This window comes from Aulonocara sp. 'chitande type north' Nkhata Bay, linkage group LG12 (assembly GCF_057382095.1).
Source record: "Aulonocara sp. 'chitande type north' Nkhata Bay isolate Kocher_YH1m ecotype deep benthic linkage group LG12, A_spYH_male_GT1.1, whole genome shotgun sequence".
NCBI classification, from domain to species: domain Eukaryota; kingdom Metazoa; phylum Chordata; class Actinopteri; order Cichliformes; family Cichlidae; genus Aulonocara; species Aulonocara sp. 'chitande type north' Nkhata Bay.
The window spans coordinates 35,844,962-35,870,683 of record NC_141355.1 but is presented as its reverse complement, the minus strand read 5'-3'; the positions used below and the strand labels follow the sequence as shown (position 1 = coordinate 35,870,683).

The 25,722-nt window shown below is 39.7% G+C and overlaps 1 protein-coding gene and 1 long non-coding RNA gene across 4 annotated transcripts in view; both read left to right on the top strand.

Moving 5' to 3' along the window:
• Positions 1-1,703: 1,703 nt before the first annotated feature.
• On the top strand, positions 1,704-12,688 carry p2rx7 (purinergic receptor P2X, ligand-gated ion channel, 7). 3 transcript variants are annotated; one of them, XM_086315411.1, is made up of 13 exons: positions 1,705-1,951; positions 2,533-2,680; positions 2,779-2,850; positions 3,000-3,072; positions 3,992-4,088; positions 4,619-4,699; positions 5,288-5,423; positions 5,938-6,074; positions 6,260-6,350; positions 8,828-8,893; positions 9,681-9,785; positions 9,885-9,992; positions 10,770-12,686. In XM_086315411.1, exons 1-13 carry the CDS (start codon positions 1,830-1,832, stop codon positions 11,274-11,276), a joined length of 1,743 nt encoding a protein of 580 aa, XP_086171537.1. In that variant the 5' UTR covers positions 1,705-1,829; the 3' UTR covers positions 11,277-12,686. The 3 variants fall into 3 exon arrangements, with proteins under 3 accessions (XP_086171539.1, XP_086171538.1, XP_086171537.1); XM_086315413.1 differs by lacking the exon at positions 9,885-9,992 and having other exon boundaries at positions 1,704-1,951; positions 10,770-12,688; XM_086315412.1 differs by lacking the exon at positions 4,619-4,699 and having other exon boundaries at positions 1,704-1,951; positions 10,770-12,687.
• Positions 12,689-22,917: 10,229 nt separating this feature from the next.
• The window catches only part of LOC147317980 (uncharacterized), a 69,388-nt gene continuing 66,583 nt past the window's right edge, over positions 22,918-25,722 (top strand). The window contains exon 1 of the long non-coding RNA XR_015131913.1: positions 22,918-23,071. This is a non-coding gene — a long non-coding RNA (uncharacterized LOC147317980). The remainder of the gene's footprint in view (positions 23,072-25,722) is intronic.

The window sequence follows — 25,722 nt, the reverse complement described above, 5'->3', positions numbered from 1 at the left end:
ACCCTGACCTGAGTGAAATGTTCTCACTGACATTCCAGCTCTGCACACATGACTGTTTCATTGTTTCCTCATGGGAAAGTCTGTCCCGTCACAACAATCCATTTGTCCTGCTGGGGACAAGAAGCTCTTTATCTGGAAGATAAGCAAACATGGAACAACCAAATTCTTCATTTTGTTGCTGTTTAGTTTTCTCTCTTTGCTGCATGGAAAGAAGTTTCAGTTTGGTATTTTTTAATTTAATAAATTTTTAAAAATAATTTTAATAAGCCTGCATGGAGACAGAGAGAGGTAATCCTTCCACAGTGATCTGATTAGAGTCCCCTAAACTCATTCGAGACAACACTGCCATCTAGAGTACAGGAAGGCGTTTATTTAAAAGACGAAGAAAAAAACAGAAGAAAGATTCAAGTCTTGGTACCTTTATTTTTCATGTTTGTGTTACACATTGAACATAAGAGCTTCACACCTTCTTCTTTATTCTTCGTCCTCTCAAAAATCATTTTGATGTCCTCATCTGGAACTTTTCTGACAGTCCTAAAGTGGTTTCTCCCGATCCCCTCTGCATCCTGAACCTCCTTTCATGATTTTGAACTATGAGTTCACAGAACAATCGAATGAGTCTAGAGGTAAATGTATTTTCCTCTACAACAACACAAACACAGTGTCAGCAGTGGCACAGCATTTCCTCTCCTCTGGCTCTGTGTACACAGGCAGGTGGACAAAGGCAAAACGCCAGAAGGAAAAATTCGATTTTTTTTTCTTCTTCTAAAAATCAAGTAAGTTTGTTCACAAGAGAGACGAGAAATAAACACACACACAAAAAGACCTGGTTAATTTTGTGTTTTGAAATTATATATTACTAAAAATATGAACGTATATTTTCCAAAACTGTTGAGAAAATATTCAACAACATGAGCTGCGCGGTGCAGCAGCAATTCACAACTGCAGTGGAATAACAAACATGGAAAAGCTAAAATACTTTTTAATGATTTTTTATTCTTGTGTCACTTTTCATTTTCCATATTTTAAAAACATCCTGTAGCCTATATGTCCTGTATGCTACTTCCAGTTATTGAAAACGGCTCAGACTCAACCATCTGTGCACATTGATCTCTAAGCTGCTCGGTGACGGTTGTGAGTTAATAAGTGCGTTGCAGTCTTAGTAAAAGGATAAATGATCAATTCTAACCTCCACACACTCTCGCTTATTATTATTTTTTTAAATCAGCGTTCCGGTCCAACCGACCTTTATCATGTACAAAACAAAAACCAAAACAGCAGTTTCAGTAAGATGAATCAAAAATAAATCAACAAAAAGCATAAATATGTATGAACATGCAAACATTTTATAGAATAAACACACCTGAGCTCATAAATTCGCGCTAAAAAGAGTCAAAAGCAGCCTGATATCAGACTTAATGATCCCTCATTACAGGAAACATTTCAACTAAACATCACAAATAAAATCAGCAGAACAGATTAAACAAATTATCTAGGAGGGGAATGAGACTGGGAACCGTAGGAAGCTTTTCCCAGTAAATGAAATTAAGGGCTATCATTAATATTGGAACACTAAATAACGACAGAGAAAACTAATTTGGATGTCTAGGTTACCTTTTACATTTGTTAGACATACAAATCCTGATATCGTGACATGCGCTGCAGTTTAATTCCCTCCGTGAGAGCGCATGGTGCATCTGCAGAAGTGTGGCCATGTGACCATCCACACAGGAAGAGGAGTTGAGAAATGAGTCAGAGATTCCTCCTCCGCACAGAAATCAGACAAAAAGTCCTAAAAATCCAGCCCGGAGCGCCTTTCCATCATCACCATGCCGTGCTGCAGGCTGCGCGCTCTGTGTCAGTATGAAACCAACAAGCTGGTCCGGATCCAGAGCGTCCGGCTCGGCTCACTCAAGTGGAGTCTGAACGGAGCCATTCTGCTCTTCATCTGGTGAGTGGATGTGAAATATCTGAGCCCACGCACGCACGCACAGTGCGGCTCAGCTGACACTTCTCACTTCTGCACTTTCACAAGTCCCGTTAAAGCTCGAAGCGTCTGCAGGGAGAAACAGACACGAGTGATCGTTTATGAATATCTGACCGAGTCTGAACTCCAGTTTGAGATCCTTAAAATTATCTTCAATTAGTGGAGGAACAAATTTAATATCCAGCAAGTTTTTAACTCATTTTGATTGATTTCCATTTGGAAAAGGAGCATTTCTGTTGCTTCCCACCAAACATCCTAGTAGCATAGCTAGTAGCAGAGACAGCTGCAGGAAAACATGACCTTTCTGTTATTAGACAAGAAGATATCAAAATGGCCTTTGATTAATCACCATAAAAGCTAATTGCAGCTTTTTTTGTGCCTAAAACTGGTTAAGCTACAAAAAGCTGACCATCAGTGTCCGGTAAATATCTACAACTTGAACGTATTCCTTCAGTTTTGAGTCTTTATCCTCTAAACCAGACAATGTGACTAATAATCCCCAAGCTCTAATCATTTAAAAATTTCATTTATTTCCTATCTTGCAGTATCATGATGTTATGGAACAGGAAGTACCAGGAGTTTGACCTGGTGGTCAGCTCGGTTACCACAAAGGTAAAGGGTGTGGCTCAGGCGCCCCTGCCCGAGGTCGGGAACATGGTCTGGGATGAGGTGGACTACAGCGGGCCTTGGAAGGTGGGAACTTGATCCTCTGGGTGCTGAGCTGTGAAGGTTTTTTTTGTGGTTGTTAAAAATAAAAATTCCTTTATTTATTTATTTAAAAATCTTTGTAGGGGAAGAACACCTTCTTTGTGGTGACCAACGCAATTGTGACAAAGAATCAGAAGCAGGGGAAATGTGCGCAGGTGCTTTTTCATCATTTATATTTTTTATTATTATCTGTGTTCATCTTGTTTTAATGACATCACATATTGTATTGCTAACAAAGACTACAGTAAATAGAAGATGTTGTTAATAAGAGTAACTCCAATTTTCTGCACTGTCTATTTCTCAGGTTCCTCTCAAAGGCAGATTCTGTCACACTGATAAGGACTGTGAGAAAGGAGCCTGGGACCAGCAGAAACACGGTACAGTGACTTCTTTCAATACACCTTGTTTCATGTCCAGGGCCAACAGACTGCAGGTTTTTTTAGCTGCTAGAAGGGCAGCAAACAAGAAGGGGTCCAGTTCACCTTAAACATGTTTGTTTCTACTTTAAAATTGGGCATTTTAACATGAGAGTCTATGGAGATTCACTCAGTCTTGGAGTCAGCCTCCACCAGTGATATGGGAACTGCAGTTTTTGATCCAACTTTAGTTTTTAATTAGTATTTAATTAGAAATTCAGTAGCAATAAATAAGCTTGAAGCTAAGAATAAAGACATCATTAAGTATTAAAAGATAAACTGACACGTTGTTGGTGTCAGTTTATCCCGCTTTTGTCAGTTTAAATAGATTTTCTGTAAAGATTAGAAATGTAAAACTAACTTCAGGTGGTTCATACACAACAGTAGAGCAGCTAAACCATTTTACTGAAACTGTGAGACAATCGAGAGTAACAAAACATAAAAACACAGCATTAAAAATATTGTATGTTTCATTTTATACTGACCACTCAAAGTGCTTTAGACTACAAAGCACCTTTAACCATGTGTTTATATTATATAATGGTTACTTCCCACATTACAACTCACATCCACGGCCAATTTACAATCACCGGTTAATCTAACATGCATATCTTTGTGTGGGAGGAAGCTGGGAGAAACCCACACAGGCCCAATGTGAAGGGAGAACTCCACACAGAAAGGCCCCACTGTGACGTGACTCTGCTAACCACTGGATCCCTGTGCTGTTCCCAAAATGAGAGTGACGTCCTGTGTCCACAGAAATCAGAGGAATTAATAATTTCTGGTTTGCAGCTCAGATGGTTGTAGTTCTGTGCAGCTCTGAGTCTGCTGTAGGAATCAAACATCCTTTAGGGTTTATACGACTGCTTCCCTTTTGCAGGGATTCAAACGGGATCGTGTGTGAAGTTTGATTTATCGAAGAAAACCTGTGAAGTTTCTGCGTGGTGTCCGATCGAAACCAGATCGACTCCTCCAAGGTAAGAGAAATGTTTTTTTTCTACACAATGTGACATTTCAGAAGTCTTTGAAGTTCACTGACAGCCACATCATGTGAGCTCGAGCTAAAAAACATGGGTACAACATCTAGTTAGATGCATGTAGACTGTGCAGTGGTTATACCAACTCAATCGGGAGCAAGAGACACAGCTGTTATTCTTCCATGATTTGTTCCCTTCTTTCCACACCCTCTTTGGCTCTGTTATGATAACAGCTGGAAGACACATCATACAAGTAGTCCTCTGCAAAAGCTTGGACTGTAAAGCAGGAGAAAAACATACTAATACATGCCATCACACCCCCTCCAATAAGTAGAAACCAAGTTTAAACCACCACACAATCTTCGAATACTAGAGTCATACATTTACCACTCATATAAATATTAACATCTATGGATTATACAGAGCAAGAAGCATTTTGAGAAGCTGACAGGACTTCCCAGCAGTTTTTAATTGGCCTAGTTTGCTCTCAAAAGCGTTTTGGCTAATAATCATCGCTTCATGTGACGCAGACCTGCTCTGCTGGCAGCAGCTGAGAACTTCACTGTCCTCATCAAAAACAACATCCGATTCCCAGCTTTCAACTACATCAGGTGAGACTGCTCTGTGCCTGCGGATACAGCAGATTCAGTTTCTCCCCTTCAGCTGCTTCAGTTAAGAAATGCAGAGATTTTGTATTTTTTCAATGAGTTTGTTTTTTCAGGGTTTTTTTTTTTTTTTTTTTTTTTTTTTGCATCAGCAGTTTTGGAGTTAGTTTTTAATTCTTGGAACTTGATCATTGTGACAATTTCTTTTTAATGCTAAGGAGATTTTTTTTATTTTATTTTATTTTTATAGTTCATCTTGCAGATCTTTATCTTCAATGAAAACAATGATGTTATATCACTTAAACTGGATCACAGTTGTTTCACTTCAGGTTTACTGTGCTGTTGTGCAGGAGCAAAACTGTTCAGCAGTCCATGCATCTACAAATCTGTTTGCACAAATACATACAGAAACCCCTATGCTCCTGTGTTACCTTTGCTCCTTGTTGCTGGGTTGCTGCAACTGCACATTGTGTTTAATGATGCTAATATTTTGCATTTGGCATAAAAAAAACATTCAGAAAGACCCTCTTCATTACCAGGGAACTGAAACTTCAGATTTTTAAATTAAATATTGAAGTCCTCTTTCTTTTACAGAAGGAACATCCTCCCAGAGATGAACGACGCCTACCTGAGGAACTGCCACCGAGGAAACGACTCCCTGTGCCCCATCTTCAGACTGGGAGACATCGTCCGAGAGGCCGGGGAAAGGTTCTCTGAGATGTCAGTGGAGGTGAGTTAATGTGTTCACGGGTCTCTCAGGTGAAAGCAGAATTCATCCCCAAGTGGTTTGGTACCACAATATTTCTCCATCCTGAGATTTTAACTTTAAAGTCAGTAAAATGGACATCCTTCCTCTTTGTGAGCCATTTCTGTCATCAAATAGAAATGAAAAACCGCTGATGGGCGAAAAAGAAAGAAAGAAAAGGAAGCGTTGCCACAACAAACTGTGTGTGGACATAAAAATAAAGAAATAGTTTAATTTTGTTTTATGTTCTGTTTTCAGGGTGCACTTTGTTTTAATTGCTGCTATTGTCCTGCTTTTTTTTTCTTTCTTTCTCAGACATAAGTAGAAATACTCTTATTTGAAGGTTTGAAGTTTAATATGTTGGGAAAAATATACCTTATTACACAAGCACAGTAATCAATAAAAACTCTAAATTCTGAAACATGAACTGATGTAAAAAATCAGTTCTGGGTTTTCCTCTGTAAATGTTGAGCTTTTGTAGTCCCGCTTTTGACCACAGGGAGGCGTCATCGGCATCCTGATCAAATGGGACTGCAACCTCGACAGGCTCATGCAGCGCTGCCTTCCCAGATACTCTTTCAAGCGACTAGATGAAAAAGAGAGCAACAAGACGCTCTATCCAGGCCTCAACTTCAGGTGAGCGCAGGTCAAAGGTCACCTCCATCGTGCTCTGTGTGCAGTGGACAGTCAAGAGTCACCAAAGGAACAATGAAAACAATTAAAGCTATACACAAGCGGTGACAAACCTTCTCTTGCTTTAATATTTACGTCAGCCCTTCAAAGTTATTGTATCTGTCACATCCTGTGTTTTTTTTCACCAGGTTTGCAAAGTACAACACTGTGAATGGAGTGGAGGAGCGAACACTCTACAAAGCATTTGGGATCAGATTTGATGTCATGGTATTCGGACAGGTGAGGTTTTTACTTCCTTATTGTTTCGTCCCTCTGTTAAAGGGTTAAAGTAAAGCTGACTGCTAATGCAGAACAATTAATTCATCAATGAGTAAGACTGCTGTTCGTTAGAAAATCACAGTATTGAGCCATTGAATCGATCTAACAATGTACTACTGTGGCCCAGAGGAGTAAAAAAATACAATATTAATATAAGACACCACAACAAAACTAAAAATTTCTCTTTTGTTGTCATGTTTTCAGAATAGTTTAATTATTCCCCCCTTGAGATGATTGTTTTGGGAGAAATCAATCTGCTCCTGCTGCTGTTGTTTTTTTGTTTTGTTTTTTTGTTGTTGTTTTTTTTACTGCATATTAGCATGACTCTCATTAAATGAGCAAGAAACCATAAAAAAAAACCCCAAACCATGATATCGATCATGGTAATGTCAAAGAACTTCAGATTACAAATCATATTAGAACAAAACACTCACAGTATTCACCTAAAACACTACTACCTGACACCTACAGCCAATTTAGCACCACCAGTTAATCGAGCATGCATGCCTGTGGACTGTGGGAGGAAACCCACGCAGGCACAGGGAGCACACTGTACACACCTCCACACAGAAAGGCCCAAGCCAACCAGGATATTTGAACCAGCAACCTGCTTCCTGCAAGGCAGCGGTTTTAATCACTGCACTGCTATAGTCCTTGCATACTGTAGCCACACTGGCATGCTAATTTGGGAAATGTTTGGTTTAGATCAGCTGATGGGTTCCCAGTGGGAAAAATGTGAGTTTATGATATATTTTCAGTGGCCCTGAGAGGCCAAACGGACTGCAACTTAACAAAACACCAGCAAAAAGAAAAACGCTGTAAAAGTGCACAAAACACAATGGACATAGGGGGGAAAAAAGGAAAAACGACAATGGATATACAAAAAAAGAAAACAGAAATAGGAAAAAACACAACGGAAGTGTTTCTGGGGAGACTATTACCCGACGGACCAGTTGCAGGAACCCAAAACATGGTAGATGTATTTTATCATGATTCATATAATACTGATGACGGGTTTTTAGGCTAATAGTTAGGCTAACACACTTACCTCTGATCTTTTCTTTCCTCACAAAACCGATAGATCCTCCACTTCTTTTAAGTGTCTCCCAGGGCAATTCTTAGCATATTTTGGTTCCTGCAACTGGTCCGTCGGGTTATTGTCTCCACAGAATCACTTCCCCTGTGCTTTTGGAAATCTGTTTTTCCTTTTCCTATTTCCGTTGTGTTTTGTGTGCTTTTGCAGCGTTTTTCTTTTTGCTGGTGTTTCTTAAGTTGAAGTCCGTTTGGCCTCTCAGGGCCACCGTATATTTTCCTCCTATTTAATAATTTATCAAAAAGCCCTCATTAAGACAAAAGTTCCAGGACTGTGGCTGAAAAGTGAACTTTTCTCAGGAAGGCTCTGAAATGAGTGAAGTGACCCTGAAGTATCTGAGAGCTGATTGTTGGTCAGTGCTTCCTTTATTACCTCTTTTAGCAGTGAATCCACTTAGAAGGCGATAACGGCAATGCACAGCAATGAGGTGCTCCGTTAAACAGTCAACATCACTGACAAATGTAAATGTTAATAGTTAACCTTTCTATTTCATACCAGTCATTTCTGATATGTTCTGAATTCTGAACTTCACACAGCTGTAATAGAACCTGCTTCCTGCCATTTTGTTGCCTTGTGTGAAGAAATTGTGGTCATTTTAGATGTACTTCCAGGAGATCAGATTTTCTGCAAACCATTAGTTCACTGTATAATGTATTACAGTTGGGTCATTTGACCTTGCATGTCAAACAATTTTTGGATTCAAAGAAATCGGTTGCATAAGCCTCCAGTTTTTTAACATGACTTATTTTTTGAAAAACTCTTTCAAACTATTCTCGAAAAACTCATTCATAACCTCTTTTTTTTCTTTTACTTTCTTTGCCATCCCACCCCCCCCCCCCCCCCCCCTTGTTTTAATGTAATTATGTATTTACTTCTTCCCTACTCCTGTTATGCAACTTTGACTCCATTTAAAACTGTGCAAATGTCAAGTCAGCTGGAATCTGAATTAAAAAATGCTTAAAATTGGACTGATTGTGTGATGCTGTAGGAAATAATCTAAGTTTAACACTGGAAAATTCAAACTGATGTTGGACTGAGAATCAAAATGTAATCAAATCAGACAAATCAGATTTATATGATTGGTAATATTTTTAGACTCTGTATCTGTGAATTTTGGCTTTTATGTTTAGCGGGCTATGTGCATTTTTTTTTTTTTTTCAGTTGAAAGAGAAAAAGTTTTGTATCTTGTTAGTGAAATAAAATTACTGACAAGTCATACAAGATGTACTTTATCAGTAACTCAATTTGTGCTTGCCTGTTTGCTCTTGGGGAATTTCTGGCGTCAGTATATCCAAATTTTTGGCGAGAGGAGAATGTAAAGGGGAAAATGTGATTTGTTTTTCAGGCGGGAAAGTTTAGCTTCATTCAACTCATCATCTACATCGGCTCAACGCTGTCCTACTATGCTCTGGTGAGAGACCACACACATGTCCATTCATGCTTTTATCCTCCTTCAGGAGTGAGCACAGTGGGACTCAGTGTTAAAGTCCAGAGTGGGAGTGCAGCGCATGGAAAATATATTCAACTCCTCTGCAGATGCAGGGGAGCAACCATAAATATCAAAGCAAGCTTATTAATGTCATTAAAAAATCGAGAAGTTATCCATGATTTCATAAAATTTACATGATTTTAATCTTCTTATATTGTATTAATTGCTCACAGTAAAAAGTCCAAATAAGTTTCATGTGTAGAGTGTCTTTTAACGTAAGACTTAACATTAGAAACATTTTTGTATGTATACTTTTACCTTAATTATAGTTTTATAACATTTTTACATGATGTTGTCCTTTGAATGTCATAGTTACCTTATTATTTAATACATTTTAAGAACTTATTTAAAAACTTTTGAAATTGTCTTTTGACAGATTTTTAATAAAATTTTACAAAATTTATAAAATTTTCAAAAAGTTAAAAGCTTACCTTTCAAATATCCACAGTAAAAAAAGAAAAAAGAAATTAAGTAATTTTGGTTTTGTTTACATATGGCAAGTGAACCTTTTAATTTGGCAAGAAAAGTTTGGTCATAAATGTGGGTTTTATGTCCAAATTGTAACTTTTTGACTTAATTTTGATTTAAACAACTTGATTGTATTTTGTACATGTCTAATGTAATTTATCGTATTTAGTGTAAAGTTCACGTTTACTGAAGGAAAGTGTCCCTCATCTTTATTTATGTGAAAGTCTGTCTTTCCGTCCAGACAACCATCCTGATCGACTGGTTGATTGTAACCAGCTGTTACTCTGCAGAGGTCGGTCAAAACTACTCTGAAAGGAAAGTGGAATCAATCCAAGATCAAGTGAAGGTGAAGGTGTTTTGATTTGATTTTGTGTTTACTGCAGCTCTGAACCAGTGACAAAGAATGTAATAGATTAATGTTATTTCATGTGACCGTGTGTTGCAGTGCATCCTTTGTGTTTCCTACATTGATGAGAACAACCTTCGACTGGTAAAACGCTCACAAAAGAAAAGTTTACAGGTCATCAAACCGATGTCTGTTCAGCCACGTAAGGTGAACCTACAGAGCGCAGAGTGCAGAAATCAAAGTGTAAATGAGGAAAATGTACAAAAAAAGATGCTTGATAGTAGCCTGCACATACAACCCTACAGAAAGAAACGGGAGATGCTAATGGCTAATTCAACTGCTTTTAAATACACCATATGAGCAAACCCAGATTATAAATGGCAGCGAGATGAGAATAATATTTGTGCTCACCTGTAGCACATTCTTCACTCACAGCAGGTCTTTTCTACTCCCAAAACACAAAGAGGTCGTAATTCATACCCTACCGCTGAAAATTCTATTGTGAATTGAATTATATCTGATAGACACATGATGTAAATATAAGGAAAGTTTTGAGCATCTTCATCAAAAAGAAGTTCCATCCATCCGCAGAGATACCCTGACCTCCTCCTTCACCAGTTCTTCTGTTGGGAGACATGTTTGCATGCCAGCTGAGAGACACAATCCCTCTCACGTGTCCTGGGTCGGCCTCGAGTTCTCTCACTAGGACATTCCAAGAATTCCTCTTGTTTGAGGCATCCAGAGTTCTCCATGAATCACTACCTTATTGTGTTTTAGGGGTTTTAGGTGATCCCAGGAACTTGGTACTATCTCCTAAGGCAAATCGGTCCTTTTTGAGGGACCGGAATAAGCACAATTTAAAAAAATAAAACAAAAAAAAATGATGACAAAACCTAATTGTGTGTTTTTTTTGTGTGTGATGTCATGCAACATTATTTCTTGCTGTAGAGACAGATTTTTAAAATGATGCTCTCATCTCTGCAGGAGGATCCAGGACACTTGAGAGCCATTCTCTGCCTCCTACAGCCAAGTGATGACACCAATGATGATGTTCAGCCTTCCCTTGGCAAGAAAACCGATCCAAATGCCAAACCCCATCGTCCAGCCTGGTGTATGTGTGACTCCTGTGCTCCTTCCTCCCTCCCAGAGGAGGAGTTGTGCTGCAGGCGGACCGAGGGCACCTGCATCACCTCGTCTCCTCTGTTTGGGCAGCTGGTGCTGCGGCGCTCCCTGCTGGAAGCAGTGCTCCTGTACCAGGATCCCCTGTCTCCTTCAGTGAAAAAGCTTCAGACTGCCGCCCTGCGTCACTGTGCCTACAGAGAGTACATCAGCTGGCGGTTTGGGGTCCCACCCAATGACACCCATCCTGCCATTCCTAGCTGCTGCGTGTGGAGAATCAGGAGGGAGTACCCGAGCCCAGATGGACAGTACAGTGGTTTCAGACCTGTAAAGATGACTTCCATGCAAGCCTGTGAAAACGGAGAACTATGAAAGGAGTGTTTTCAATTTACAGAGCAGGGAAGCCCTCACTAACTGACCTACTAACAGTGTTCATGTACTGTCTGCCTTACAAAGCAAAACAAAAATGCAACAACTTTACTCATTTGTCCGGAAAATGAAACTTAATCAGTTTGTCAGCTTGTGTTCGGTGAAGGAAAACTTCACTAAGTCAATAAATTACTGCATTTTCTCAAATCTGTCAAGTCGTTTGGCTGCTTGGCTGCCATTTTTCTTACATTCTCTCTCTTTATGCTGCTTTTTGCCTTTATAGGGCAGGAATAACTCTAATCGGGCTCAGACAAAGATTTTCTCCTGCCAGGAATGTGTTCACATTCATCAAATTATATGGAAAGATGGAGAGTTTTGTTCCAGGATGGGAGAGAAACAGCCCTGAGTAGATTTGACATATTTTTCCTATCTCCGCTAAGGTTCACTAACTGCAGTAAGGTGGGGAGCCTGAGTGTGTATTTTCATTTGTACACAGATGAGACTAAAAACAACAGCTGGTTTTTTGGGTTAAAGGAAAGTCATCGTGTTATTGGGGTTTATGTTTTTCAGTATTGCCATTTCACTCTGTACTCCTGATTTCATTCTGCATGTAAAGAAACTGTCTACTGCACAGAGGGTACATTTTTATATAACTGACCAGTTTAACTTTTATCAAGCTTACTGACAGGTGCGCCCATATAGGCAGTCTGCTGGGCTTCACTAAGCAAATTCATGTCACAAAAATGGAACACTTGACTATTTTTGTGTTGTTGGTGCCTTTTTATATGATTTGGACTGGACTGGTTCTTTTGGACTGGACTTTTCTTCCCTACTGGAGCATTTAAAGTGTTTTAAACAACATTCCTCATTCACACCCATTCACACAAGCATGCTTTTCTACATCTACAGGGAGTGCAGAATTATTAGGCAAGTTGTATTTTTGAGGAATAATTTTATTATTGAAGAACAACCATGTTCTCAATGAACCCAAAAAACTCATTAATATCAAAGCTGAATGTTTGTGGAAGTAGTTTTTAGTTTGTTTTTAGTTTTAGCTATTTTAGGGGGATATCTGTGTGTGCAGGTGACTATTACTGTGCATAATTATTAGGCAACTTAACAAAAAACAAATATATACCCATTTCAATCATTAATTTTTACCAGTGAAACCAATATAACATCTCCACATTCACAAATATACATTTCTGACATTCAAAAACAAAACAAAAACAAATCAGCGACCAATATAGCCACCTTTCTTTGCAAGGACACTCAAAAGCCTGCCATCCATGGATTCTGTCAGTGTTTTGATCTGTTCACCATCAACATTGCGTGCAGCAGCAACCACAGCCTCCCAGACACTGTTCAGAGAGGTGTACTGTTTTCCCTCCTTGTAAATCTCACATTTGATGATGGACCACAGGTTCTCAATGGGGTTCAGATCAGGTGAACAAGGTGGCCATGTCATTAGTTTTTCTTCTTTTATACCCTTTCTTGCCAGCCACGCTGTGGAGTACTTGGACGCGTGTGATGGAGCATTGTCCTGCATGAAAATCATGTTTTTCTTGAAGGATGCAGACTTCTTCCTGTACCACTGCTTGAAGAAGGTGTCTTCCAGAAACTGGCAGTAGGACTGGGAGTTGAGCTTGACTCCATCCTCAACCCGAAAAGGCCCCACAAGCTCATCTTTGATGATACCAGCACAAACCAGTACTCCACCTCCACCTTGCTGGCGTCTGAGTCGGACTGGAGCTCTCTGCCCTTTACCAATCCAGCCACGGGCCCATCCATCTGGCCCATCAAGACTCACTCTCATTTCATCAGTCCATAAAACCTTAGAAAAATCAGTCTTGAGATATTTCTTGGCCCAGTCTTGACGTTTCAGCTTGTGTGTCTTGTTCAGTGGTGGTCGTCTTTCAGCCTTTCTTACCTTGGCCCTGTCTCTGAGTATTGCACACCTTGTGCTTTTGGGCACTCCAGTGATGTTGCAGCTCTGAAATATGGCCAAACTGGTGGCAAGTGGCATCTTGGCAGCTGCACGCTTGACTTTTCTCAGTTCATGGGCAGTTATTTTGCGCCTTGGTTTTTCCACACGCTTCTTGCGACCCTGTTGACTATTTTGAATGAAACGCTTGATTGTTCGATGATCACGCTTCAGAAGCTTTGCAATTTTGAGACTGCTGCATCCCTCTGCAAGATATCTCACTATTTTTGACTTTCCTGAGCCTGTCAAGTCCTTCTTTTGACCCATTTTGCCAAAGGAAAGGACGTTGCCTAATAATTATGCACACCTGATATAGGGTGTTGATGTCATTAGACCACACCCCTTCTCATTACAGAGATGCACATCACCTAATATGCTTAATTGGTAGTAGGCTTTCGAGCCTATACAGCTTGGAGTAAGACAACATGCATGAAGAGGATGATGTGGACAAAATACTCATTTGCCTAATAATTCTGCACTCCCTGTAGGTACTTGATGCCATACTAGTCAGATAGTGATGGATTTGAACTGGTGATTCTTGTTGAATGTGTTGAATGGGTAATTATCGTGGCTTGTGGTTAACTGTACTAACAGCATGTCTAAGGGGTCTGTGCTCCAGTTTTGCTGACTGAAAGTGCTTTTTATTATCTTAAACGTGGCATTATTCTGCCACCAAATCTGCTAGTTTCAGGACTTTGGGGACTCCAGCTTTTTCACATCTTCTTCACCCTTTTTTAATGTGTATGTGTCTATGTGGGGTTTTTTTGGGGTTTTTTTTTTTAATACACCATCTTGATAATTAAGTTTTGACAGCAACACATCTTATCCTTATCTATCTAAGGTCAGTGAATGCTGTACACGAAAGTTTACACATCTGGCACTTCTTAACCAAAGCTGGACCCTTTAAAATGTTACAATGTAGTCCATTTGGATGCCACTGGTCTCTTAAAAGATTAAAAAGCATGGTAGCAGCTATTGAGCCTTCAGGGTGATGTCACAACGCTCACATCCATCTTTAATATGCGGTATGACCGTTACAAAGAGATTTTGTACTGCTGCTTTTATGTTGATTAAAATATCTGGCATTTTCTTTTTGATAGTGCAGTCACTGTTGCATGTTATGCTTGCTATGTCCTTCTAAGCCCTCACATTCATGGGCCCTGTACATAAAGAGTGAATTGTTGTTTATACTAATAGATTGTGACATATTGATTGATTGATTGATTGATTGATTGATTGATTGGTAATTTATTTCAACATGTGAACAATATACAAGTACATTTAGAAAAGAAATGAGAGAAAAAAAAATATACTATACAAATTACATACAAAAAAACATTCTGATTAATTTACATGTTGAAAGGGAGTGGGAAGAAGTATATTGAACTTTGAGGTTCAATCTGCTGATTCTTTTCACATCTGAAGGGAGTCAAACTGTCTCTTTCCTGTATTCACGCCTTTAATGAGGTGCTAAGTGAATCAGCTGCTGGCTGTGTATTTGCTGTAAAGTGGTTTCAGTCCTGTCGCCTAATCTCAGCCAACAAATGAGCTTTTTATCCCCCAAACTGTTAAATTTCAGTACCAAGACATTAGTTTAGACTCACTCATCTGATTTTAGATTCTAGAAAAAAGAATAAAGCTATTTCTTTAAACCTTTGCTGTTTTATCTTTGATCGCTATCTTTTGCGTCTTCCCTTGTTCAACCTGTTTATTTGTTTTGAATAGATGATAAATGGGAAGAGCTGTTTGGTGTGAAAACTGTGTTGAAATCAGCAGTTTTGCAGAACACACACAAGAGTTGGAGCAGCTGCTCTGGCTTGGGAAAGAGAAAACACCTCTAACAGTCCAAAATAAGTACATACATCTTCACATAAAGATAAGACGCTTCATTTGTTATACAGTGACATGGTTTCGGGGTGATAGCAGAAGGTGGTCATACATCAGCCGTAATCCCGCTTTATGAGTAATGACACGCCATAATTTTACAGAGCCACATCTGAATGTGTTGATAGTGGTGAGGGCACTTTAATGTTTATATTATACATTTCTAATAAAACAGAAGATCTCACTGAACTGTTTTTTTTTCATGTAAGTTTTTAGTCTATTCTTCTATTTAATTTTCATCCATCCATCCATCCATCCATCTTCATCCGCTTTATCTGGGGCCGGGTCGCGGGGGCAGCAGCCTAAGCAAAGAGGCCCAGACCTCCCTCTCCCCAGCCACCTCCTCCAGCTTATCCGGGGGAACACCAAGGCGTTCCCAGGCCAGCCGAGAGATATAATCTCTCCAGCGTGTCCTGGGTCTGCTCCGGGGCCTCCTCCCGGTGGGACATGCCTGGAACACCTCACCCAGGAGGCGCCCAGGGGGCATCCTTGTCAGATGCCCGAACCACCTCAGCTGGCTCCTTTCGATGTGGAGCAGCAGCTGCTCTACTCTGAGCCCCTCCCGGATGGCCGAACTTCTCACCCTATCTCTAAGGGAGAGGCCAGCCACCCTTCGGAGGAAGCTCATTTCTGCTGCTTGTATCCGCGATCTCGTTCTTTCGGTCACTACCCACAGCTCGTGGCCATAGGTGAGGGTAGGGACGTAGATCGACCGGTAAATTGAGAGCTTCGCTTTTACACTCAGCTCCCTCTTCACCACGACGGACCGGTGCAGCGTCTGCATTACTGCAGCTTCAGCCCCAATCCGTCTGTCGATCTCCGGCTCCCTTCTCCCATCACTCGCGAACAAGACCCAGAGATACTTGAACTCCTCCACTTGGGGCAGGAACTCATCCCCGACCCGGAGTGGGCACTCCACCCTTTTCCGGCTGAGAACCATGGCCTCAGATTTGGAGGTGCTGATCCTCATTCCCGCTGCTTCACACTCGGCTGCGAACCGTTCCAGTGCGAGCTGGAGGCCCTCACCCGATGGAGCCAACAGAACCACATCATCCGCAAAAATCAGAGATGAGATTCTGAGGCCACCAAAGCGAAAGCCCTCCGCCACTTGGCTGCGCCTAGAAATCCTGTCCATATAAATTATGAACAGAACCGGAGACAAAGGGCAGCCCTGGCGGAGCCCATCACCCACCGGGAACGAGTCCGACTTATTGCCGGCAATGCGAACCAAGCTCTTGCAACGGTTGTATAGGGATCAAATGGCCCGTAGCAATGGGCCAGACACCCCATACTCCCGCAACACCTCCCACAGGACACCCCGAGGGACACGGTCGAATGCCTTCTCCAAGTCCACAAAACACATGTAGACTGGTTGGGCAAACTCCCATGCACCCTCAAGTATCCTGGAGAGGATAAAGAGCTGGTCCAGTGTTCCGCGACCAGGACGAAAACCGCATTGTCCTCCTGTATCCGAGGTTCGACTAGCGGACGAACTCTCCTTTCCAGCACCCTGGCATAGACTTTCCCAGGGAGGCTGAGGAGTGTGATCCCCCTGTAGTTGGAACACACCCTCCGGTCCCCTTTCTTAAAGATGGGGACCACCACCCCGGTCTGCCAGTCCACAGGTACTGCCCCTGATCTCCACGCAACATTGCAGAGGCGTGTCAACCAGGACAGCCCTACAACGTCCAGAGCCTTCAGGAACTCGGGGCGGACCTCATCAACACCAGGGGCTCCGCCACCAAGGAGTTGTTTAACTGCCTCAGTGACCTCGCCCCCGGAAATTGGCGGGTCATTCCCCTCATCCCCAGACTCTGCTTCCTCCTCGGAAGACATGTCAGTGGGATTAAGGAGGTCCTCGAAGTATTCCTTCCACCGCCTGACAATTTTCTCAGTCGACGTCAGCAGCGCTCCGCCAGCACTATTCACAGTGCAGGTAGAGCACCGCTTTCCCCTCCTGAGACGTCTGACGGTTTGCCAGAATCTCTTCGAGGCAGTCTGAAAGTCTTTTTCCATGGCCTCTCCGAACTCTTCCCACACCCGAGTTTTTGCTTCAGCCACTGCCCGAGCCGCATTCCGCTTGGCCTGTCGATACCTGTCGGCTGCCTATTTAATTTTCATAATCAGCCAATTAGAAATGGCACAGGCACGGCAACAAGTTTCAGTTCTTTCAGATGCATGGTATATTTTGGTTCTTCATTTAGGTGCTGCCTTTGACAACCAGTGCCTGCAGAACAATGTAAGGAAAGACTGTAAAGTCCTAGAGATGTCACTTATCTGCAGTTCAGGATCTATTAGAAAATCGTGGCACAAAAAGAGACCAGTTGTCTTTAGTTTCAGCCCTTTCTGTTGGAGTCCCCAAATCTGTGGCTCAAAGGAACTCAGCATATGACATGCTACAAAACTTTGCTGCACTTTAAAAATGTTTTAGGAGGGAAGGTTTATGAAAGGAGAAAAAGAAAGAAACTTGTTTAACTTCCTCCCATATTCACCATGGGTCACTGCAGCAGTGTGATTCACAAGATTTGATAGATTTGTCTTTTTTTGTTGTTTGTTTTTTACACCCAACAATGCCCTTCTGGACATAACCCTACCAGGGATAGATCTCTCCATCTGGGCTCAAACTGGGAAGCTTATTGGGTAAACCAATACACTATGGAGCCATGTTAGTGTGAGATTGTAGCTTCAGCAGAAAAAGCAAGGAGAGAGAGGGGGAGAAAATGGTTTAAACCAACCATAAAATGTGCTGTCTTATACAGGTTTCAGCAGGTATGTTAATAAACCAAACTAATAAAACTGAGTGTAAAACAGGACTGCAGTCAAAACTGCAAAAAGCAGTGTAAGCAAAAGGCTGCTGGCAATGCAGAAGAAACCCAGCTGCTCTGCCTGCACCTATTTATATGAATACAGTTGAGCCTCTTCAGCCCTGGGACTCCAAGGAGAGTGCAATTGTGATTTTAGAAACAGAAAAGAACAATTGGATGGTATTTGTTCCTGTGCATTGAAGACAAGCCTTCCTAACATGGACAAATACAGCTGGTATGAACAAATGCTGCCTTGACAGTTTTTTAGAAAGATGCAAACCAGCAGAAAAGTGAAAATTTCAAATGCAAACCATTCTCTGGGGCTTGTCCTCTGAAACAAGTCCAACATATCCAGGAAATATGTTCCCTATCTGGCTTCACCCACCCCTAACATCATCAGTCATGATTACTGGTTGCAAGAAGCTGACGATGAATCAACTCTTTGTTTTTTCATTGACTATGAGCTGACATAGGTGCCCTACTTAAGGACTACATCTCCATGTATCTCATAGAAACGCTAAATATATCTATAAATAAAATGTATTGGAGGGAAAAACTGGAAGGAATAATTTTTCCCCTAAGAATCTAAACCAAAGGATTTAGATGGTCTCTTGAAATTAAATCTTCTCTTATTGTCTGTGCATTGACATCAGAGGGATCTTCTAGGAATGACGACACTTGAACCACTTTTATCCAGATAATTTATTGGTCAGTGGGTGGTGGTTTTGCACATGTCTCATATCTCTAAGATAACCTGCCTGCTGCTCAGGCTCACTGGCTGTTGTCTCTATAAACATTGTGCCCAGCATGGACACGGTAAAGTCTGAAACAACAACTACATATGAATCCTCCCTGACAAAATGGCCTTATATCACACCCTGAGATGTGCAACAGTGATGGAAAAATCGTTGATTATCCAGCTTGTTTTTATCCAGAAAATGAGCAGTGAGGGTCCTTGACAATCTGATAATAAGTTAAGTTGGTATGTGCTAACATTTGGGATCTCAATGCCACGTCTTCATTTCTAATTTCATCAAATTTGTACTAATAGTATTTTTTCTTAACCGCCGTAGCATAAAACACCCAGTCTGACTGCAAGTAGCTCAAAAAGCAATGGTAAAAGTTATGAATAGGATCAGATCTGCAGCTGGCTGTTGGATGATGGCTTTTGTTGAAGCTCCAGCTTTGATTTTTCCTCCCATATTTTTTTGCAAAAATCCACTTTAGTTTTAAAATATAGCTCTGCCGTCATCTTTTACACAACCCTAACTTCCTCTGTCCGATCCAGGACAATAATAGCTGGAGTAATATTAGCTGTTTGTACCGCTGCCATTATTCAGGTGGCTTATTTGACATATACAAGCACTTTCAGTCCTTCACTCTCCAGAGTCTGGCTCCAGACCTTGACCATTGTTTTTATAAATGGCCTTTTTGAACTGAATAAGGACTCTTTGTTAAACAGGCCCTGGCCTGAAATAGCCTCCATGACTGGTCTCAGTAGCAGATATCCCTTTTTCCTCCCATTACTCATCCACTGACCCCCTACTTTTGTTTGCTCTAGCCTCAGGAGGATGCAGGAGCCAAAGGTGGCTAATCTGTTAGCATGTGTCTTTTTAACTTTATTTTGAAACAGGCCTGGAAAGAGGAATCACTCTTTGGTTTCAAGATAATTAGATTAACCTATATTCCTCCTGAAGAAATATATTTTAAGAATGTGCGTTTCCATTACGTCCACATCAGGCAGTGTGTTTACTAACAGCCTGTAGAGCTAAATATAAATAATTATTTACTCTTTTCTAATTATGCTAATAGTGTTAATATGCAGATTGTGGGTGGAGGCATGTGGAGTGTATGTGGGTGGATTTAAGGCCATTTTGGAAGGATTCTCTGATTCACAGTGTGGGAAGGTGGACGGATGAATGGATGTATTTACAAATGGATGGACGATGGACAAAGCACAGTTAACCGTGTAAATGGATGAACATTAAAAGCGTGCATTGTCTCTGCTGGACTGGACACATTTATGGGGGCTTAAAAGACTTCAAATAGACCTATCCTGTTCATTTACAGCTTCTCATTTACATTCTTGGACTCTGCTAGACTAGCTTTGTATGATTAACTGCATAAACTAATTTCTTTCTTTTTCTTATTGAATCAAACTGTTTTAGCTCCGCCCACATCACTTTTAAGCCAGTTTTCTTCTGACTGGCTGTCAATCACAAAGACAGTGGGCCTGTATTCATGTACCAAACTAAGAGTAAAAAAAAGTAGAATTTTCAGTGTGATATTCTCATTATATCGATAATACATGGATGGTATCTGCAGTTCTCTTGTTTGTTGTCCATGCTCTTCTTTCATACAGCACGTGATGATCGGTATAATTCAGACATCTAGAAAGAAATTTGTCGATTGAATAAAGTCTCTGCTAAGTTAGCGAATGCTTTCTTTGCAATTGCAATCTAAATCTTCATTTTGTGCAATGATCTTCTATCTCTACTCACAGTAGTTCCGATATATTTAAACTCACTGACTTATTATAAGGTGGAATTCTTCAGTCAAATGTTACATACTGGATTATCTGTCTCTATAGAAATTGGAAAGGCTGTATTATCCTTGGGAAAATACAGTAATGATTTCCAGCTGCCCTGTGCTGTGATTTTTATTTTTTTTTTAAAGAGTGTACCCACATCTGGATGTAGTTAATATTATGTCCATCGTAGGTTATACTGAGCCCCTGACAGTCTGTGAGCCATGTTTGGCCCCTAAGAGGTCAGGATATAGAGATGATTGACATGAAAATTAAAAATGAACAAACACGTGTTACACTTATGTCAAAAGATTAATCTTTATTTGTTGTTTTGATACAAAAACATATATAAAAACATGCATATTAAAAAGCTAGCTCCAGCCTTTCTGTGTGGAGTTTGAATGGATTCCCATGCCTGCCTTGGTTCACCTCAGGTCCTCCAGCTCACAGGAACAGGTCTGAGGCAGATTCAAAGCCTGCAGCGCCTCATCACAGCAACCTAAATTTCAAAGGTTTGATGTTGCTTCAGGTTCGGGTCATTATTGTAAAGCACTAATGCTGCATTTTATGATTCTTCAGTTATTTGTTTGTTTCTGGCTCATCATCCTTTCTATCCCAGTCTGGCATGTCCTCACGATCCCCTCAGGCTCATATCAAATTAAATTAAACCATTAAATGTAACTCTGATAATAAAATTAATGGCCAAATAACAAGCTGATTTACTTTCATCAGCAATTTGTCCGCCAATAAAATCACACGTGGTCAGCTATATAGTACTGGACTCATATTCCAAAGCCAACGCACATTTAAACCTTAAAGCATTATATCAGTGTCCTGGGGAGAATCATTTGTTAAAAATGTTGTTTTTACTCCATTTATTATGAATGTAAAAAAGTAAATTTTGGGTGAAACTGGAGATGCCCCTGTGGAGTTTCTGCAAAAAAACGTTATGACACAGACTAATTTATCAGTACTCTAAAATAACATATATCAGCTGGATTTAATACATTTGAATGAATAACTAGGACATAAAACATGATGATGAACTATAACGTAAAGGTCCAGTAAGTGTGAACTATTGCTCCTTTGTAGCTTTGCTTACTCAGAGTAAAAACCTCAGAGTTTACCTGAGATTTAACTCTGGGTTTTTTTTTTTTTTTTTATAAAGGTGGCCTAACATGATCCAGAGAAGGTTAGGTCGAGATAAGAGTTCAAGAGGTGAAAAACCAGCACCTGACCAGTCAGTTCTCTGGATAATAGCCTCATCATTCTTGGAAGATCCTGATTTTGTTCATGGAGTAAGATGGTCTTTAGGTTTTTAGAAACAATAAGAATAAGAAAAACAGATTCTCAGTAGTTATATAACAGCATATTCATAAGAACAAAAATGTCTTGTTGACTTTATATAAAAAGAAGTCAAAGGTAAATATTTAATGCAACATTTTATTAGTGACCTGTGGGACCCAAATATTAAAATGTAACCTGTGAGAAAATGATCACATTCAGTCTAAACATCATTTCTTTTTTCCTCCTGCACTCAAACATCCACATGCTTTTTTTTTGTACAATGTGATTTTACATTAAAACCTCCTTTTTTTAGGTTTGTGTTTAATGTTTTATATAAACTATCATTGTATTTTCAGCCTGACTTAAACAGTCAGCCAAGTGAAGGGCTCAAGGTTGCAGGAAATACAATTTTTCTATTATTCTCCTTCTACTTTCTGTGATATACAAACTACTGTAATGGTGGATGCTCATATGAAACATGCCAACATTTAAAATAACAAAGTCAGTGTTTGTACAGGTAATCTAATGTGAACCAAAAGCTCTAAACACTCAGAAAATTGGTTTAAAGAAAGAAGGAAAGGCTAAAACTAAGTGGACGAAGGTTCATTGAAGGATTACTCTGATCTGTGGATGTAATGTAAAGATGCTAAATGTATTTATGCAATTTAAAAAATTCCTTTAATATACGTAGACTTTTAAAATTATGTACGCCTTCATTCTTCGACTAATAACACTTTTCAAAAAAAATACTACCTAATTTTCCATCACACCTTTAAAAACACAAAAATAAACAAAAAATTGATGAAATTATAAAATATTAATCTCTATTGTGTTGCTTAACTACCCTAGTAGTCAAACTGAAATGATTAGGTGATTAACCACTTTGATAACTCACAGCTATTTGATTTTTAATGCAAAAAAAGTAAGAAAAGAAAAGAAAAGAAAAGAAAAGGGAAAAAAAATCCACTTTTTCGTATGTAACTTTAGATAAACGGCTTTTATGTTATTTTTCTACTTCAAGTATTTTTGGCTTGTTTCAACTTTTGTGGGAGTATTTCCTGCCAAAGGTTAAAGTTCATATAGGGGCCAGCGTCTATGACGCAGGTGTCACGCGGGATTTCATTAAATACGGATGGACCTTTAACTGAATCCATTACAGTGAATAAGCAAAACAAATAACAGGAAATGAATATCAGAAAAACACGAAGAGGAATGTTTGCTAACAAGCTAAAGAGGCTACAAGCTCTTGAATGACCTCACAAAGTGGCTTTTATGTCCGGATTTAAGTCGCAGTAATGTCGCAGTATTAAAGGTAAGTTTACCAGATTTTCATGTTTTAAATTTTTATTATTGCTGTATTGCTGCATGGGCCACAGAATCCTGCTAATTAGACCCTGTCGCCTCTGTGCTCATGCTTTTTGTTGTTGTCTTTGTTTCCTTTCTGAGTGAGAGTGGTAAGTTGTTTCCAAATATTATTGTGTCTCCATTACTATTATTTGACAATCCCTCTCTTTTCTAATTGGCTAATGCTTGGGGGGCAGCGATATAGCCTCATAATTATGACATGATATTTCAAGAACATTTGCAATTTCTGTTCCAGCAAACTTGAAGAATGAAGTTTAAAATAACTCATTTACACTTTAGTTTAACAACAGCGAAAGTAGCTAAAACTTGTAACTCATCAGATGCCTGCGTTATATATTTGCGCTATATATTCACACAATAACACTGAGAAATATTTTATATCTAGGATATTATAACTAGCTGCTAAAGCACTGCTTTTCCATGATGAAACCACATCAGTCATTTCCATGATGAATCAGCATGGCTGTGTCTTACCACTATCACTTCCTTCATAACCAGGCTGTACTTGACACTATGTTCTTGCCTCAAGTGGTGAAACAACCTTGTTGTTTCCACTTTTAGCAGGAACAGTTTTTTGAAGTAGTTCATTTTCAGATGCTAAGTCTGTATCAGAAAAGACGCGTGACTGGGTTTGTCTCATGCACGCACTAGAGAATACAAATTCATGGTGTTTGTATGATGTGAATGAATGTAGACTGTTTATGAGAGGGAAAGTGAGCTTTTTTTAAAAAAAAAAAGATCTTTACTTACTCCAAGAAAGTACCGGTCTTCTCAAACAACAAACTATGACTCATGAGCTAGAAGCCCCTACTGAGTGAGAAGAAAAGGGTTTTGATTATGTTACATACAATCTATTTCTAGTAAAACAGAAATTAACTTTGATTAAATCAGTGAAAATCATGTGTCTACGTTACATAAATTAATATTTAACAGTTACGGTTGCACTTAGTAACCTTCCTGTTAAACAGGAATGTAAGTAGAATAAAACCAATTGAGTCGAGTCCCCACGAGTTGTGCTTAGACTCATTCAGGCAATGATTTGTTAGAGAATTCCTTGCTCAAAAAACATAAAAACACAATTGAAAGGTAAGGCTCAGTGACAATAAACTGAAGTTAGTGAAGGTGAGTCCTAGCATACAGCTAGCAGCTACAGCTGTGTAAGCAGCCATGTCACTAACTTTAAGATTCACCGAAGTTCACATTTCATGTTTGAAGAAAAGCTCACTGTTTAGCTGTTATAAAGGAGCAAGCTAGACCAAATGAAGATTTATTACAGTAATATAGATTTTTATGTTGTAAGCATTGTTAAATAGCTTCCAGTTTAGTTCAGATCAGCACATCTGGAGTGTGATGGGCGGTGTTGATGCAGGGGTTCTTGAGTTCAGCTGCCAGGACTGTGGAAGTAGGTCAGACCGGAGCGCCTGGGAACCTCTGCTCAAGTATACATTACAAACAAGACCCAGCCCAGGGGGGAGCTGTAATCTTTTTAGGTCCCAACTTATCTCCAGGTCTGTTCAGCTTTAGCACACACCTGGTTTTTATTTAACAGAACACTAAATGTGGCACAAGGTACTGTAACATTTGACCTCTGGAGTTAATGAGATATTTCACTCTGGGACCTCAGTCTCTCATCTGTGTGTGTGTTTTTTTTTTTTTTTTTTTTTTCCTCCTAACATCATAGTCACTGAAATGAATCCTTCTTTCCGTCATTACTGTCCTTTTCCATTTCTTTCTCTTGTAGTCCCTGTTCTACAGTCACATGACAGAACATTGATGTTTTAACTTATTCTGGTTTCAAACTGAGTATATTTATGTCCCAGAGCCTCGGTGCACTTGTTGATTAGTGTTGTAAAAAATGGTAAATTGTTTTAAATATTTGAAACCAGCACATGGATTAAAGCTTGACCAGTATTTGATGATTTGTGATATCGGGTGATATGTTTCTTTCTGTCAGCTGCAGAAAAAACAAACATTTGTTACGTTGCTGTGTTTGTGGCAGTGTGTGTTCCCATCTAATCCAAAATTTAAATTGGCAAGACCAAGAGTCTAAAATGTCACATTTTCTCAACAACAAGATGTCATATTTATATATTCACTTGTTCAGTATTGTTGTTGCTTTTGATTTTGTTTATTAGAAAGACATGTTTTGTAAAGCTTAATGTCCAGGAATTTTATTCGGCTGAGTTAGAAGCTAACAGTAGCTATATGATATACCATGTTCTTACTAAATTATTTGACTCGGACACAAACTAAAAACCAGCAATATTTGGAGGGTTAGTGCAACCTTATTTTCTAGCTACAGAGCTGTAGTCACCCTAATATAAAGGATGACGGTTACATTGTCCTTAATAACAGGTCATATTCAGGGTCGTTGATTGGCAAACAACAACATATAGCAGGAAGAATTCACCAAAAACAAAACAAACCACAACATTGTGGTCATTAAGATCTTTTTACCAGTTTGGACTATTTGCACTTAAAAAAGTTCTAATCCAAAACTTAGTGTATTCATTTACACTTTACTCAGCGTGAGTACGATTGCTTTCTGAATATTTGGCGTTGAATTTTTGGTGTCGGGAATATTGCATGCACACTGTG

Bases quoted from the DNA above. Each gene is read 5' to 3' on its own strand.
- p2rx7 (XM_086315411.1), top strand. From the start codon at position 1,830: ATGCCGTGCTGCAGGCTGCGCGCTCTGTGTCAGTATGAAACCAACAAG. The intron at 5,424-5,937 runs GTGAGTTAATGT...TTTTGACCACAG, and splicing joins TCTCTGAGATGTCAGTGGAG to GGAGGCGTCATCGGCATCCT. The intron at 8,894-9,680 runs GTGAGAGACCAC...CTTTCCGTCCAG, and splicing joins CGCTGTCCTACTATGCTCTG to ACAACCATCCTGATCGACTG.